A 16214-nucleotide genomic window follows, 5' to 3' on the forward strand; every position below is an offset into this window, starting at 1 on the left:
TCAAGGCTACAGAACAAAAGTAAGTGCTGGGTCTTTAAGAAAACTTTTCAACACATCTCTGTGCTGGTTACTCTGGTCCACCCATCTTCCTCCATTATCCATTCTGCCCTGTCCTGCTCCATGCCCCAGGCAGCTGACCTCCATGGGTGACATCACCTGATTTATTTTTCCTGCTGCCCGGCTTCTGGACAGGGTGAGCCAATGGCAGGCGGGAGGTCTGAGGGCAGCAGCAAGAGAAAAGACTGGGGTATTTGTTCCATGCTCCTTCCCTGCCCTTTGTCTCTCTAAAACTACCTCCACTCCTGCTAGTAGACTTAGCTCTCATGGGGCTCCAGGAGCATCATTTCCTTCCACCCTTTCAAGACTAGGAGTGATGAGAACTTCCTGCTCTTGCTAGTCACTGGGGGTCCCGAATCCCACTGGCTGCCTTAGACCTACATCCACCTCTATGAACACTCCCTTCATTAACATTTCTTCACTTGAATTGACTGAACGGGATTCTGTTTCCTGCCTGGATCCTACTGATAAGCCCTCCACACTCAGTTCTCCTCCAGATGGGGAGGTCAATGACCATTCCTAAACCTGCTGAGGGTAGAATTTATGCCTATGAGAAAAAACCTAGTGGCAGGACAATGCTGAGGTCTGCCCAGCTAAAACCTCCAGCAGGGAGGCTTGTCTTCAGCTTTAGAATGAAAAGACCATCTGTGATTTCTGTCACCTCAGGGATTCCCTAGAGCTGATACCCACCTTCCCACTCCTGAATATCGGATCCTAGGCAGAAAACTTTTTAGATAATATTTAAAGTTGGTGGGAGTTTCTCTTCCCTTCTTTCAAGTCCCTCCACTGACTGGTATTCCCGAGTGAGATTCTCTCCTTTAAGACCCCAGCTAACTGGGACACAATCATGAGGCTGGCAGCACTCTCCCTTCAGCACCCTCTCCTGTCCCATCAGTGCACCTTGCTCTGACACTTCAGCCTCACTGGGCCACATCTCCTAACACCCTCCCTCAGGAACCCATCTGGGGTCTCTTTTCCACGCACTAAGTTACCTCCACGGTGCTGGTCTGAATGTGCATGTGCCATTCTTTCTGTGATGGCAACATCACTGATGCCCAACACAGACTTGTTAATTCTCCACCCTCACGTCAGGAGATCTTATGTGCTGCTGAAGGACAATTCACAGTCACCAGAAAGTCAGTCTTCCTGCCAGACTCCAGTATCAGCAGAACAGACTCAAGCGTTTCTAGTGGAATGAGGAAGGCTGAATAGTTGTAAAGGGTTAATTGTGGGAGGCCTCTCTCCTCCCTTTAAAGAGGAAATATTAAGAACTGTAAAATGCAAGAATGACAACAGGTCCAATGATTATTTGGGAGCAAAGGTAACAGCTCTACTTATTCTGACTCTATTTTATACAACTCAAAGAAATTTCTCTCTAAATCTTTCCAACCAACTTTCTCCTATACAGTATCAAAGTCATTGTTTTTCCAACAATGTTTTCCAATCCAAATGGTCTCTCACCTCCCCTCATTGTCCCTGTTCCACCTCACCCAGCCTATTTCTATGTCTTCCCCAGCACTATTTCTCCCAGATAGTTTTTCAAAGAATGGAGCACTCAATACATCATTCCTAAAGACCATGGATTCTAGATTCTTACCAGGCACAACTTGGAGACATAACCATGGGTGGCCAGCTGTGTGGACACATTTCTAAGACCCCTATTAGGGTTGCTTATAGATGCTTCACAAGATTTTCTGCCTCCAAATTTTCCAAGGCAGTCAAGGTTATAAATGTGGAGAGCCTATTGCATCTTTCTGGTCCTGGGTCCTAAGGGATGTGGAAAATAATCCTTACGTAGTAAGGAAATGTTGTAGGATAGCATGGCTGGGCTGACTGACCAGGGGCCCAGGGAGAACCATGGAAGGTTAATTACAAGTCAGATGCCCAGTGGTGATTTCCACCATAGCACAGTTCTGATTGGCCAATGATGGTGAAGTTTGCAGTCATGGTAATAAGAGGGGTATGAGGAAAGAGAGTTTTCAAGGGGAATTTAAGATTTCCAACTTCAGATTCTTCCTTTCATTATGTGGTCGGTGAGTCAAGCACCTATGTCTGGGGATACCACAAAGCTAGTTGGTTACGGAAATAGGGTAAGCAATTCTTCAGTCAAGCACAGAATGTGACCATGGTGGGCAGAGCAGGTGGAATAATGGTTCTCCCCTCAGGTTTGATCAAGGGGCCAGCAAAAGACTGCAGTCAAAGCAACACCAACATATGAAGCTACTTCTCCCCACATCTGATCCTCACCAACAGAAAAATCACAAAGCTCCCCCAAACTCAGGAATCAGTGGGGTGACTACGTATCAAAGAACCAAAGACATCCAGACTCCATAACACACCGTGGTGTGGACCAAGTGTGCCAAAGTGACCACTGGCCACTCCCTTCTGACTGTGTGTGGTCATTTCCAATTGGATCCTCATTCCTAACAAACTTTGAACACCTTTTGCTACACGTTATCAATAAACTCTAGCAGATCTTAATAAATAACAGATAGTTTCTTGCACTCCAATTTACTATCATTGATCAAAAGCTTTGGCCTTTGCCAGAAGAAGTTATAATCAGACTATATTTATATACAAATCAGTAAAAATGACTTTCATCTGTGATGAATCTTCACCCCAGGGTCTCACAAGCCCTTGCAGTCTTGAGCTTTGGTCCCAACCAATATTTTTCACAACAGGAGATAGAGACCTATTAGTGGGCCATTAAAGTCAAACCAGTGGGGCATGGCAGAAATAGAATTAAAATATCTCATAATACAACATACATGGTGAGGAGAAGTATCATTTTAATAAAATAATATACAGGGGCACCTGGGTGGCTCAGTGGGCTAAAGCCTCTGCCTTTGGCTCAGGTCATGATTCCAGGGTCCTGGGATCGAAGCGAGCCTGCTTCCCTTCCTCTCTCTTTGCCTGCCTCTCTGCCTACTTGTGATCTCTGTCTGTCAAATAAATAATAAATAAAATTTAAAAAAAAAAAGAAAGAAAAGAATATACAAAATATCCCATTGCTGAGGGCCATGTCAAGAGTAGAAAGAACTCTGAAGATAAGATGCCAAGGATGAGCCCCTTCCTCCACACACACACAATTCATTATCTGTGTTTAACTGCCCTGGGCACATGGATGCTTCCCAGAACAGACAGTGGCACTTTGTACACCTGGTGTGGGGACAGGGCAGTGAAGGAAGAGCCTTAGCCCCTGACCATGAAGGGGGCAGCAGTGGACCCATCAATATACCATTACGCACACTAAATGCCTTCTCTCACTCCAGCTCATGCCTCAAGTTTCTCACCCTATCTCTCCTTTCCTTCCCTCTGAAGATCTGGAAAACAAATCTTCACTTCCTATACATCCTTTCTTCAGGTCTACCCACTTCTCCACCCACTGCAAACTGGCTTCTGCTCCCACAATTCTACTGAAAACACTCTCCATAAGATCACTAATGATCTTCTTGCCAACTCAAATGTCTTGGAGACATCCTTCTGTATGACTTTTCAAAACTCCTCAGTAAAAACTTAGAAGAATGGCTATAACAACAGCGGGTACCAATGCTGAGGGCACTGACTGCTGAGTGCTGACTGCTGCGCACCCTGAGCATACTATGCGCTTTATCTTACAACCACTTTTAGGCAGGGGATTTTTCTATTTTAAAGATGACAAAACTAGGCTTAGGGGCCCTATGTAAGGCCACTGAGCTAGAAATTTGCAGCAGTGAGACTATACTCAGGCCTGTGACTCCAGATCCAGGGTTCTGCCCACCTCTCTTTGGGCTCTCGCCTCATGCACACTACCCCAAACCCTCGGCTCCTCTAACTTTCCTGTCTCCATCCCTTCCCTTGTCTCTTCTTCTCTCAGTACCTCAAATGACCTCTAAACTATCTCCTTAACTCTGACTTCTCTCCTAAGCTCCAAACATGTGGCCTTTCTCACTTGTCTAAGAATGAAAAGGACCTAACATGAATTACCTTTCTCTGAAAATGTTTTCTCTCTTACTGTACCTCTTCCTCTTGTTCATTCTTTCACTTATTCATTCAAATATTTATGAATGCCTACAAGGTACCGAGCACTATTCTAGAAACTGGGAGTACCTAGAATATAAGGGATCAAGTCCCACCCTCATTCTAGTAGGGAAGACAGATCATAAACAAACACATACACAATGTCAAGTGGAATATGCTGTGAAGAAAACAAAACTGTGTTCAGGGGTTAGAGAATGACAGGGTGTTTAGATGGGCTGGCCAGGGAACACCTGTGTCCCTGAGGAGCAGAGATAATACAGAAGGGTTAACAGTGCCTGTTTCCCCTGTGTCCAGGACAGAAAGATTTTGGGTATCCTTAGCTTTGCCTTCTGGCTCAGCCCACACATTCACTTTCTACTAGCTCATTTATCTCTTCTCGGTTTCCTTCTCACTGTTCTGGTTTGGCTCAAGGACTCAAAACCATTCAACACAGTATTGCACCCCGTTTGGGTCTTTCCTTTCTACATTGGGCCTCATTATGCTGCCAAAATATAAATCTGTTACTGTCTTCCCCTTGCTAAAAACCCTTCCCTGGGTTTCTATTTCCAACAGGCACAAGTCCCTGATCTAAGCAACAAGAGAATTCCAATCCCTTGAATTCTGGTGCCATCTTCCTTTCCTGTCTTGTCTCCTGCCATAACCCTGGTGAAAATGTCATATCCATCCCACCTCCCTGCCTCTGCATAGGCCACTGTTTCTTTAACTCAGAACATTTCTCACACCTCAACCCTCAAATCCTACACATCATTCCAGACCAAACTTAACTAACCCCCCGTGAAGCCTCCTCTAACTCCCCAGTTCACTTTTCCCCCATCTCCCAGTTGGTCTGTGGGTGTGCCTCTGTTGTCACATTCATAATTCTCTACTAGAAAGAATTGGGTTTTATTCATTCAATAAATATTTGTCTAGTGTCCACTGTGTGCCAGTTACCATTCTCAGGATTACAGATACAGCTACAAATCAGGCCAAACAAGGTCTTAGCTTTCATGGAGGTTACATTCTGTCCCGGCACATCTTCACTGGACTGGGCCCATGTCTTCAGTGTAGTTAACGAAGCCCATTTTGTGTCCAATGGATAGTATCACCTTGGGAGACCCCAAGTAGAGAGAAAAGAATGAGACAGACCCTTCACTGCCTGAGGTCACCTGTGCCAAGCACAGGATCTGACCTGTGACAGGAAATGAACAAATATTTTTGGATAAAGAAATGATGGAAAGTACCTTTATTCCCACTTTGTGGGTAAGAGAATTAAAAAATAGAACAATTAATTCATAGCTCATGAGCAATGAACTTTTGACTCCCAGGATTCCAGACAAAACCAAGTAGAACACACTATATTTATTCTGAATCACTGGAGGCTTCTCTTTACCACATCAGCAACCACTTCCCATTTTTAAATTTAATATGAAGTGTAGAAAAAAATAATGCTAGCAGAATCTGTTGTTAGGCACTGTCTCTATGGTTTAGCATGGGCAAGTCCATCATTTGGGGCTTGTACTGGTCTTTCTCCCTGCCTAGAATGAGGGTGGGGTGTGTCTGTATGTTTAGGTACTTTCAGTGCCTAGAATAGTGCTTGGCACCTCATAGGAACTCATATATGTCAGTGAAAAAATGAATAGTGCTTGGCACCTCACAGGAACTCAAATATGTCAGTGAAAAAATGAAAGAACAGAGAGATGCCTGGGTGGCTCAGTCGTTAATGTCTGCCTTTGGCTCAGGTCATGATCCCAGGGTTCTGGGATAGGAGCCCTGCATTGCAGTCACCGCTCAGCGGAAAGCCTGCTTCTCCCTCTCCCACTCTCCTTGGGTGTGTTGTCTCTGTCTCCCTCTGTCAAATAAATAAGTAAAATCTTAAAAAAAAAAAAAAAAAAGAAAAGAAAGAACAGAAAAGAAGAGGTTTGATGAAAAGAAGAGCAGATTTTCATGGACAGAGAGTTAATTCATTTGTCTTGATTCTTGGGCGCCCACGGACAGCCATGTATTTGGAGGCATGAGATGGTGTCTCCCAAGGGAATACAAAACAATTCTTTGGGGAAGTCACTTTGTTATAGCCATAAGATGTTTTGTGATAAAATTTTGTGATAAAATTTTTGCATTCTGCACAAAAGACATAGCTTTCTACAATGGAGGGGAAAAGTGTGATTTGTCGGAAAAAATAAAATTAAAGGAAAACAAAACAAAGCAAGAAAACAGAACCAAAGAATCCAGAGCAGCAAATACAGAGTTTAAAAACCGGCAAAGCCAATATCACTTAGCAAAGACTGAAACCAAAAAAGATGAATCTCAAAGGTCCATTTTTTGGCTATATTTTTTAGTGTATATTGAATATACCCAAATTACACACAATTCAGTAGTATTTCAAATGAGTTATTCCAGGTCTACACACACTCACACACAGTCAGAAAGGGGGTGTTACACTGGCAATAAGCATTTAGAGTCCCAAAATATTCATGCCCTTTGAACCAAGGGTTCCACTACTAAGAATCTGTCCTAACAAAATAAACCAAATGCACCACAGAAGTCATCAATACACGTGAAAGAGAAGAAAACTCAAAAAAATATCCCGAATGTCTAACATTTGGTGAAGAATTAAATAAATCAGGATATAGTACACACCATGAAGTATTATATAACCACCAAAAAATTAATCTGAAGATTCAGAAAAAACAGAGAATGTATATGAGATAATACCAAGTAAAAAAGAGTATGACATTTTTCTAAAGAAGACACACAGATGGCCAACAGACACACAAAAGATGCTCAATATCAACTAATCAGGGAAACATAAACCAAAACCACAAAGAGATATCTCACTAGAATCAAAAAGACACAAAATAACAAGTGTTGGCAAGAGTATGGACAAAAAAGATCTCTTGTGAACTGTTAGTGGGAATGTAAATTGATGCAGCTACTGTGGAAAGCAGTATGGAGATGCCTCAAAAAATTGAAAATAGAATCATCATATGACCTTTGCCCAAAGAAAACAAGAACACCATTCAAAAAGATACACACAACTCTAGGTTTATTACAGTATTACTTATAATAGCCAAGATACAGAAGCAACCCAAATGTCCACTGATAGATGAATGGATAAAGAAGATGTGGTACACACACACACACACACACACACACACACACACACAGAGGAATATTACTTGGCCACAAAAACAAATGAGATTTTGCCATCTGTGACAACCTGGATGGACCAAGAGGGTACTATGCTAACTGAAATGAGTCAGAGAAAGACAAATACCGTATGATTTCACTTGTATGTGAAATATCAAAAAACAAATGAACAGACAAACAAAAAGAAGTGGCAACAGACCCATAAATACAGAAAACAAACTGGTGGTTGCCAAGGAGGTGGGGGTGGGGGATAGGAAGAATGGGTGAAGGGGAGCAGAGGTACAGGTTTCCAGTTAGGGACTGAATGAGTCCAGAGATGAAACGGACAGCACAGAGAATACACGGTACACTAGAGTACACTACTGTAATGGCACTGTAATAGTGTCTGTGGTGACAGATGCTAGCTACACTGTGGTGGGCACAGGGAATGTATTAGGTTGTCCAAGCACTGTGTTGGTACAGTTGAAGCTTATGTAACATCATGTATCATCTATACTGTAATTAAAGAAAAAGAGCAGATTATGAAATGGTTATGGAGATTTTGCTTCTATGTAAGAATTTACTCAAGGAGGAAAGAAAGCTTTTAAAAGTAAGTAATCCAAAGGGGTAATAATAAGGCAGTCGGATTATAAGATTCTTTTTGAAAAGTATGTTTGGTTAATAATTTCTAACATTTATGGGGAGGCATTTCGATATGAAGCACTGTAAAAAGTCATTTTACTCTCATAATAACACTATGAGGCAGATATTAGTAATATTCCTATTTTACAAATTAAAAAAACCCTTAGATTTAGAGAGATGGAATAAGTGGCCAGGATAACATAGGGATTGGGGTTTGGCTCATATCAAAGCCGAGGCCTTTGAACACTACATTATACTTCTGTTTAGTTTTGTTTTTTAATTAAAAGTATATTATTTAGGGGTACCTGGGTGGCTCAGTGAGTTAAAGCCTCTGCCTTCGGCTCAGGTCATGATCTCAGGGTCCTGGGATCAAGCCCCGCATCCGGCTCTCTGCTCAGCGGGGAGCCTGCTTCCCTTCCTCTCTCTCTGCCTGCCTCTCTGCCTACTTGTGATCTCTGTCTGTCAAATAAATAAATAAAAAATGTTTAAAAAAAAAAGTATATTATTTAAAAAAGAAGGCCATAGTAAAACCAAATGGCATTTCTTCTCTGTCGAAAAGACATCCTGACACTTTTACTGGGTTGGCTCTAACTCTTAGAAATCCACGTGGAGGGGACTGGGAGAGGAAGAAGGAAGGCCTGCGCAGGGATGGCAATGACATGGGACAGGAAGGAGGGAGGACATGTAGACACCTCCATGGCACCCACCTCTCCTTGTGACTTGCTCACATGATTCTCCTTCTTGGCAGCCTCCTGGAGTTCCATGGCCTGCTGAATATACATTTTCCCAGCTAGGATTTCATTCTCCAGCACCGACAGTTCCTTCAAAGAAATGGGCCAATTCAACCGTTCCAATGCCCTATTTAAAGCTGTCTTGTTTTCCAAGTATCGCATGGGCTTATATGCATCTAACCTAAAAAGATAAAAAAGGAGGACAAAAAATGAAAGTGATCAATAGAAAAAAGATGGGAAGATGATTTTTCAGTAAAACCAGCCCTGAGAGCCATCTCTGAGACAGATGTCAGGTATTAGGCTGACAGAAACACAGGTTCTGGTTCATCAGGACTGTGGTAGCTTACATGAGTGAAAAATAACCATCTCTGTGAATTATGGTAGACATTCTTTCCTATTACCTGATTTGATTATCTGATTTTGAAGAAGTTCAATATACATAGCTTTTTTTTTTCTTCAATTTTTTGGGCATATTTGGAACCCATTCATTTCTCCTAGGCCTAACATTTGGCAGGAACAAAAATGAGCTTCAAAGAGATTTCACATACTATGTCCAGCAGTAACTTTGGGAAACAGAGCAAACCAAAGGGAAGGGAAGCAAAAAAAAAAAAGCCAAATATTTGCTTCAGTGCAGTAATTCTTCTACCAGCTCAATCGCCTCTCCTCCTTTATAAGCGAAATAGGCCTAAACTTTCTGGCTTCCTTGTTTTTGTACACAAAGAACAGAAAGCAAACTTTAGGGGCTGATGAACCCAGGCTGTGAGACTCCAGGGGAAGCCAGTGTTGTGTGGCCCAGGTCCTGGATACTACTTCCAGTCCAGCTACTGCTGTATCAGACACTCCTGGTGGGGGAGAGAAAGCAAGGGAAGAAGAGGGAGAAAGGTAGGAGGATAGGAGGAAGAAAGAAAGAGAGAGGGAGAGAGAGAGAGAGACAGAGAGAAGAGGGCATTTCATAATTATTCTCTCACTGCTGAAAGGGTCACTTCCCTTAGATTTAGGGTGTTAGAAGAGTACAGTGCAAACCCAACACAACCACAGGACTCAATCCACAGGCAAACCTGTCAGATAACAGCAAATATTCATACTAAAAAATCTAAATTGGATTGAGGTCAGCAGGATGATAGACTAAGAAACCCCAGGCTCAAGTTCCTCCCTAGGGGATAATAACTCATCAACATACGGACAAAATTTCCTTTCTGAGAATTCCTGAAACCTATTAGGAGGTCAAAGCACTCCAGATGAACACAAAGCCAAGAAGAAGAGTGGATTAAAGTGAATAGAAAAGGCTGTTGCATCTTGCTTAGACCACTCCCCCTGTTTCCTTGGCATAGTGCAGTGCAATTTAGGAGAAAATTCCCAAGTTGTGGCTTCCCCCTTGGAAGGGAAAGAAAAGAGGAACATGCATCCAACATTCTGGCTTTTTGGGAGGCTTCCCAAGAGACTGGTTTCCATCTCATGTGGCTCAGAGCACTGATGGGAATGGTGATATACTCTGGATACCACGTTAGGGATAGCTAATAAAAAGAGTTCCATGGCTTGTTATAGCACCAGAGAAGCTGCAATACCAAAGCCAGATACCAGGGGGAGCAAGAGATTATGGGCTCCTGAGAAGGAAGTGGGGCAAACCTCTTTTAACTGAGAAATTACACACACAAACCTGGAGAAAGCACCCCAGAAAATCTTGGAAAGATCCTCAGAATCTCTAGCCCAGACGACATAACTGGTTTTTTTTTTTTTTTCACACAAATCTCCATTAAAGATTCTAAGGCATACAAAAAACAACAAAAACAACAACAACAAAAAACAACAACAAAAAAAACAAGGAAAGGTGCCCAATCAAAGGAACAAAATAACTCTCCAGAAATCTTTCCTAAAGAAATGGGAAATCTCTGACCGACCTGACAAAGAACTCAAAATAACTGTCCTAAGGATGTTCAGTCAGCTCAGAGAGAACACATATCACTACATAAAATCAGGAAAATGTCACCTGAACAAAACAGAGTATCAATAAAAATACAGGAACTATGAAAAAGAACCAAACAAATTCTGGATAAGAATATAGTAACTATGGTGATGGGTGTTATGGAGGACACGTATTGCATGGAGCACTGGGTGTGGTGCATAAACAATGAATTCTAGAACACTGAAAAGAAATTTAAAAAATAAATAAATAATTTTTTAAAAAAGAACATAATAACTATGGGGGTGCCTGGTAGCTCAGGTTAAGCCTCTTCCTTTGGCTCGGGTCATGATCTCAGGGTCCTGGGATTGAGCCCCACATCGGGCTCTCTGCTCAGCAGGGAGCCTGCTTCCCCACCCACCCTGCCTGCCTCTCTGCCTACTTGTGATTGCTGTCAAATAAATAAGTAAAATCTTTAAAAAAATAATATAATAACTATGAAATGAAAAATTTACTAGAGAAGTTTAAAAGCAGACTTGCCACAACTGTGGAAAGAACCAAGATGCCCTTGGTTCCACATTCATCCACAGATAAACGGATAAAGAAGATATGGTCCATATATACAATGGAATATTATGCCTCCATCAGAAAGGATGAATACCCAACTTTTGTACCAACATGAACAGGACTGGAGGAGATTATGGTGAGTGAAATAAGCAGAGAAAGTCAATTATCATATGGTTTCACTTATTTGTGGAGCATAAAGAATAACTTGGAGGACATTAGGAAATGGAAAGGGAAAGTGAGTTGGGGTAAATCGGAGGAGGAGACAAAGCATGAGAGACTATGGACTCTGAGAAACAAACTGAGGGTTTTGGAATTGGAGGGGGTGTGGGGACAGTGAGCCTGGTTGTAGGTATTAGGAGGGTATGTATTGCATGGAGCACTGGTTGTGGTGCATAAACAATAACTTGGAACACTGAAAAAAAAAAGCAGACTTGCTCAAGCAGAAGAAAAAAATCAGCAAATCATTACACTTTAAGTCATAAATTGTTCCAAGAGACAAAGAAGGACATCACATAATGATAAACGGGTCAATCCACAAGGAAGATATGACAATTATAAATATATACACACCCAATGTCAGAGCTACGAAATATATGACACAAACATTGACAGAAATGAAGAGTGAAAAAATAATAGTAGGAGACTTCTATTCCCATTTTCAACTATTGATAGAACAACCAGATAGCTGGTCAATAAGGAAAGAGTACTAGAAAAATACCATAGGGTAACTGGACCTAACAGATGTATATAGAACACACCATCAGCCAACAGCAGGATACATATTTCTTATATATACACATAAAACATTCCCTGGGACAGATCACATGTTAGGCCATAAAACAAGTGTTAAAGTTTTCAAAAAAATCATTAAAAAAAAATCTTCTCTAATCACAACAGGACAAAATTAGAAATCAATAGCCAATGGAAAACTAGAAGATCCAGAAACATGTGGAAATTAAACACCATACTCTTAAGCAGCCAACAGGTCAACGAAGAAATAATAAGGGAGATTAGAAAATATCATGGGATACATGAAAATGAAAGCACAAAATAACAAAATGTATGATATACTGTAAAAGCAGTACTAAGAGAAAAATGTGTTAAAAATGCTTACATCAAAAAAGAATGATCACAAATCAATAACCTAACTGTATACCTGAAGGAACTGGAAAGAAGAACTAAATCCAAAGTTAGTAGAAAGGAAAGGAAATAAAGATAAGAGCAGAAATAAGTAAAATACAGTACAGAAAAACAATAGGAAAAAAATCAGTGAAACTAAGACTTGACTTTTGGAAAGAACAACAAAACTGATAAATGCTCAGCTACATTAACTGAAAAAGAGAGAAGACTCACATAACTAGAATCATAAAGGAAAAGGGGGACGTTATAACTAATTTCACAGAAATAAAAGCAATTATGAGAGATTATTATGATCAGTTATACACCAACAGATTGGATAACCTAGAAGGAATGGATACATTCCTAGAAACATACAACCAGCTCAGACTGAATCATGAAGAAATGAAAAAATCTTAACAGACCTATAGCTAGAAAGGAGACAGAATCAGTAATCAAGTACTTTCCAACAAATAAAATCCCAGGAACAAATGGCTTCAGGGAAGAATTCTACCAAGCATTTAAAGAATTAACACCAATCCTCCTCAAATACTTCCAAAAACTGCAGAGGAGGGTACCTTTCCAGGCTCGTTCTATGAGGCCAGCATGTCCCCATACCAAAGCCAGACAAAAATACTATAAGAAAAGAAAACTACAGACAATTTTCCCTTATGAACATTGTGCAAAAACCCTCAACAACATACTAGCAAACCAAATTTAATAGTACGTTAAAAAGATTACACACCATTAAAAGTGAGATTTATCTTTGGAATTCAAGTATGGTTCAACATATAAAAATCACTGTGCTACATCACATTAACGAAATGAAGGGGGAAAAAAATCCCTCTTGGTCATCGCAAGTAATGCAGAGAAATCATTTCACAAAATACAACACCATTTCATGGGGGAAAAAAAAGACTCTAAAACAAATCAGAAATAGAAGTAAACTACCTCAACATAAGAAAGGCCTTATATAAAAAGTCTATAGCTGACACCATCCTCAACAGTGAGAAAGTGGAAGATTTTCTTCTTGGATCAGGAAGAAGGCAAGGATGTCCACTCTCACTGTTTTTATTCAGCAAAGTACAAAAAGGCCTACCCAGAGAAATTATCAAGAAAAAGAAATAAATACATCCAAACTGGATAGAAGTAAAATTATATCTGTTCACAGATAGCATGATTTTATATGTAGAAAACCCTAAAGATTCCATAAAAATACCGTTAGAACTAATAAATAAAACTGGATATCCACAGGTAAAAGAATGAAGTTGGACCCTTAACTTATACTATATATAAAAATTAACTCAAAACAAAATGGATTAAAGACCTAAACAGATGACCAAAAACTATAAAATTCCTAGAAGAAAATATAGGGGGAGAGCTTCATGACATTGGATTTGGCAACCTTTTTCTTGGATGTGACACCAGAAGCACAGATAAAGATGCAAACATAGACAAATGGGACTACCTCAAACTTAAAATCTCTGCATCAAAGGACACTATCAAGAGAGTGTAAAGGCAACCTTTTGAGTGAAAGAATGTTCCTGAAAATCATCTATCTGCTAAGTGGTTAAAATCCAGAATATATAGGGGGAGGAGTCAAGATGGCGGAGAAGTAGCAGCTGAGACTACTTCAGGTTGCGGGAGATCAGCTAGATAGCTTATCTAAAGATTGCAAACACCTACAAATCCAACGGGAGATCGAAGAGAAGAAGAACAGCAATTCTAGAAACAGAAAATCAACCACTTTCTGAAAGGTAGGACTGGCGGAGAAGTGAATCCAAAGCGACGGGAAGATAGACCGCGGGGGGAGGGGCCGGCTCCCGGCAAGCGGCAGAGCAACGGAGCACAAAATCAGGACTTTTAAAAGTCTGTTCCGCTGAGGGACATCGCTCCAGAGGCTTAACTGGGGTGAAGCCCACGCGGGGCCAGTGTGGCCTCAGGTCCCGCAGGGTCACAGAAGGATCGGGGTATCTGAGTGTCGCAGAGCTCGCAGGTATTAGAACAGGGAAGCCGGCTACAGAGACGGAGCCGAGGAGTGAGCTCACAGCTCGGGCTTACCTTGAACCGGTCGCAGGCTCGGTGAGCTCGGAGCGCAGCCGGAGGCCAGGCAGACGGGAGTAATTGGACGCTGTTCCCTGAGGGCGCACTGAGGAGTGGGACCCCGAGCTCTCGGCTCCTCCGGGCCGGAGACTGGGAGGCCGCCACCTTCATTCCCGTCCTCCGGACTCTACGGAAAGCGCTCAGGGAACAAAAGCTCCCGAAAGCAAACCCGAGCGGATTACTCAGCCCGGCCCCTGGTAAGGGCGGTGCAACTCCGCCTGGGGCAAAGACACTTGAGAATCACTACAACAGGCCCCTCCCCCAGAAGATCAACAAGAAACTCAGCCAGGACCAAGTTCACTTACCAGTAGTGCAGTTTCAATACCAAGGAGAGCAGCGGAATTCCAGAGGAGGAGAAAGCAAAGCACGGAACTCATGGCTTTCTCCCCATGATTCTTTAGCCTGGCAGTTAATTTAATTTTTTTTTTCTTTTTCAATTTTTTTCTCTTCTTCTGCCAAATTTTTTTAAACTTTTACCCTTTTCTTTTTTAACGTTTTTTAACTAGTTTATCTAATATATATACATTTTTTCCTTTTTTATATTTTTTTCATTATTGGTTTTCTTTTTTTATTTGTTTCTTTTTTTTTTTCTTTTCTTTTTTTTTTTTCTTCTTTCTGAACCTCTTTTTATCCTCTTCCCCCCCGCCCCCTCACTATTTGGGATCTCTTCTGATTTGGCTAAAGCATATTTTCCTGGGGTTGTTGCCACCCTTTTAGTATTTTACTTACTCCTTCATATACTCTTATCTGGACAAAATGACAAGGCGGAAAAATTCACCACAAAAAAAAGAACAAGAGGCAGTACCAAAGGCTAAGGACCTAATCAATACAGACATTGGTAATATGTCAGATTTAGAGTTCAGAATGACGATTCTCAAGGTTCTAGCTGGGCTCGAAAAACGCATGGAAGATATTAGAGAAACCCTCTCGGGAGATATAAAAGCCCTTCTGGAGAAATAAAAGAACTAAAATCTAATCAAGTTGAAATAAAAAAAGCTATTAATGAGGTGCAATCAAAAATGGAGGCTCTCACTGCTAAGATAAATGAGGCAGAAGAAAGAATTAGCGATATAGAAGACCAAATGACAGAATAAAGAAGCTGAACAAAAGAGGGACAAACAACTACTGGACCACGAGGGCAGAATTCGAGAGATAAGTGACACCATAAGACGAAACAACATTAGAATAATTGGGATTCCAGAAGAAGAAGAAAGAGAGAGGGGAGCAGAAGGTATATTGGAGAGAATTATTGGAGAGAATTTCCCCAATATGGCAAAGGGAACAAGCATCAAAATCCAGGAGGTTCAGAGAACCCCCCTCAAAATCAATAAGAATAGGTCCACACCCTGTCACCTAATAGTAAAATTTACAAGTCTTAGTGACAAAGAGAAAATCCTGAAAGCAGCCAGGGAGAAGAATTCTGTAACATACAATGGTAAAAATATTAGATTGGCAGCAGACTTATCCACAGAGACCTGGCAGGCCAGAAAGAGCTGGCATGATATATTCAGAGTACTAAACGAGAAAAACATGCAGCCAAGAATACTATATCCAGCTAGGCTATCATTGAAAATAGAAGGAGAGATTAAAAGCTTCCAGGACAAACAAAAACTGAAAGAATTTGCAAACACCAAGCCAGCTCTACAGGAAATATTGAAAGGGGTCCTCTAAGCAAAGAGAGAGCCTAAAAGTAGTAGATCAGAAAGGAACAGAAACAATATACAATAACAGTCACCTTACAGGCAATACAATGGCACTAAATTCATATCTTTCAATAGTTACCCTGAATGTTAATGGGCTAAATGCCCCAATCAAAAGACACAGGGTATCAGAATGGATAAAAAAACAAAAACCATCTATATGCTGCCTACACGAAACTCATTTTAAACCCGAAGACACCTCCAGATTTAAAGTGAGGGGGTGGAAAAGAATTTACCATGCTAATGGATATCAGAAGAAAGCAGGAGTGGCAA

General features: G+C 41.1%; 1 protein-coding gene across 2 annotated transcripts in view; it reads right to left on the bottom strand.

The window, feature by feature from the left end:
* VWA3B (von Willebrand factor A domain containing 3B) overlaps window positions 1-16214 on the bottom strand; it is a 209078-nt gene that overhangs the window by 28521 nt on the left and 164343 nt on the right. For both annotated transcript variants that reach the window (XM_032877890.1, XM_032877889.1), the window contains exon 19: window positions 8532-8736. In XM_032877890.1, coding sequence (XP_032733781.1) covers window positions 8532-8736 — 205 coding nt within the window. The remainder of the gene's footprint in view (window positions 1-8531; window positions 8737-16214) is intronic.

The sequence above is a fragment of the Lontra canadensis genome, unplaced genomic scaffold, assembly GCF_010015895.1.
Source record: "Lontra canadensis isolate GAN:19392208 unplaced genomic scaffold, GSC_riverotter_1.0 scaffold61, whole genome shotgun sequence".
Lineage (NCBI taxonomy): Eukaryota > Metazoa > Chordata > Mammalia > Carnivora > Mustelidae > Lontra > Lontra canadensis.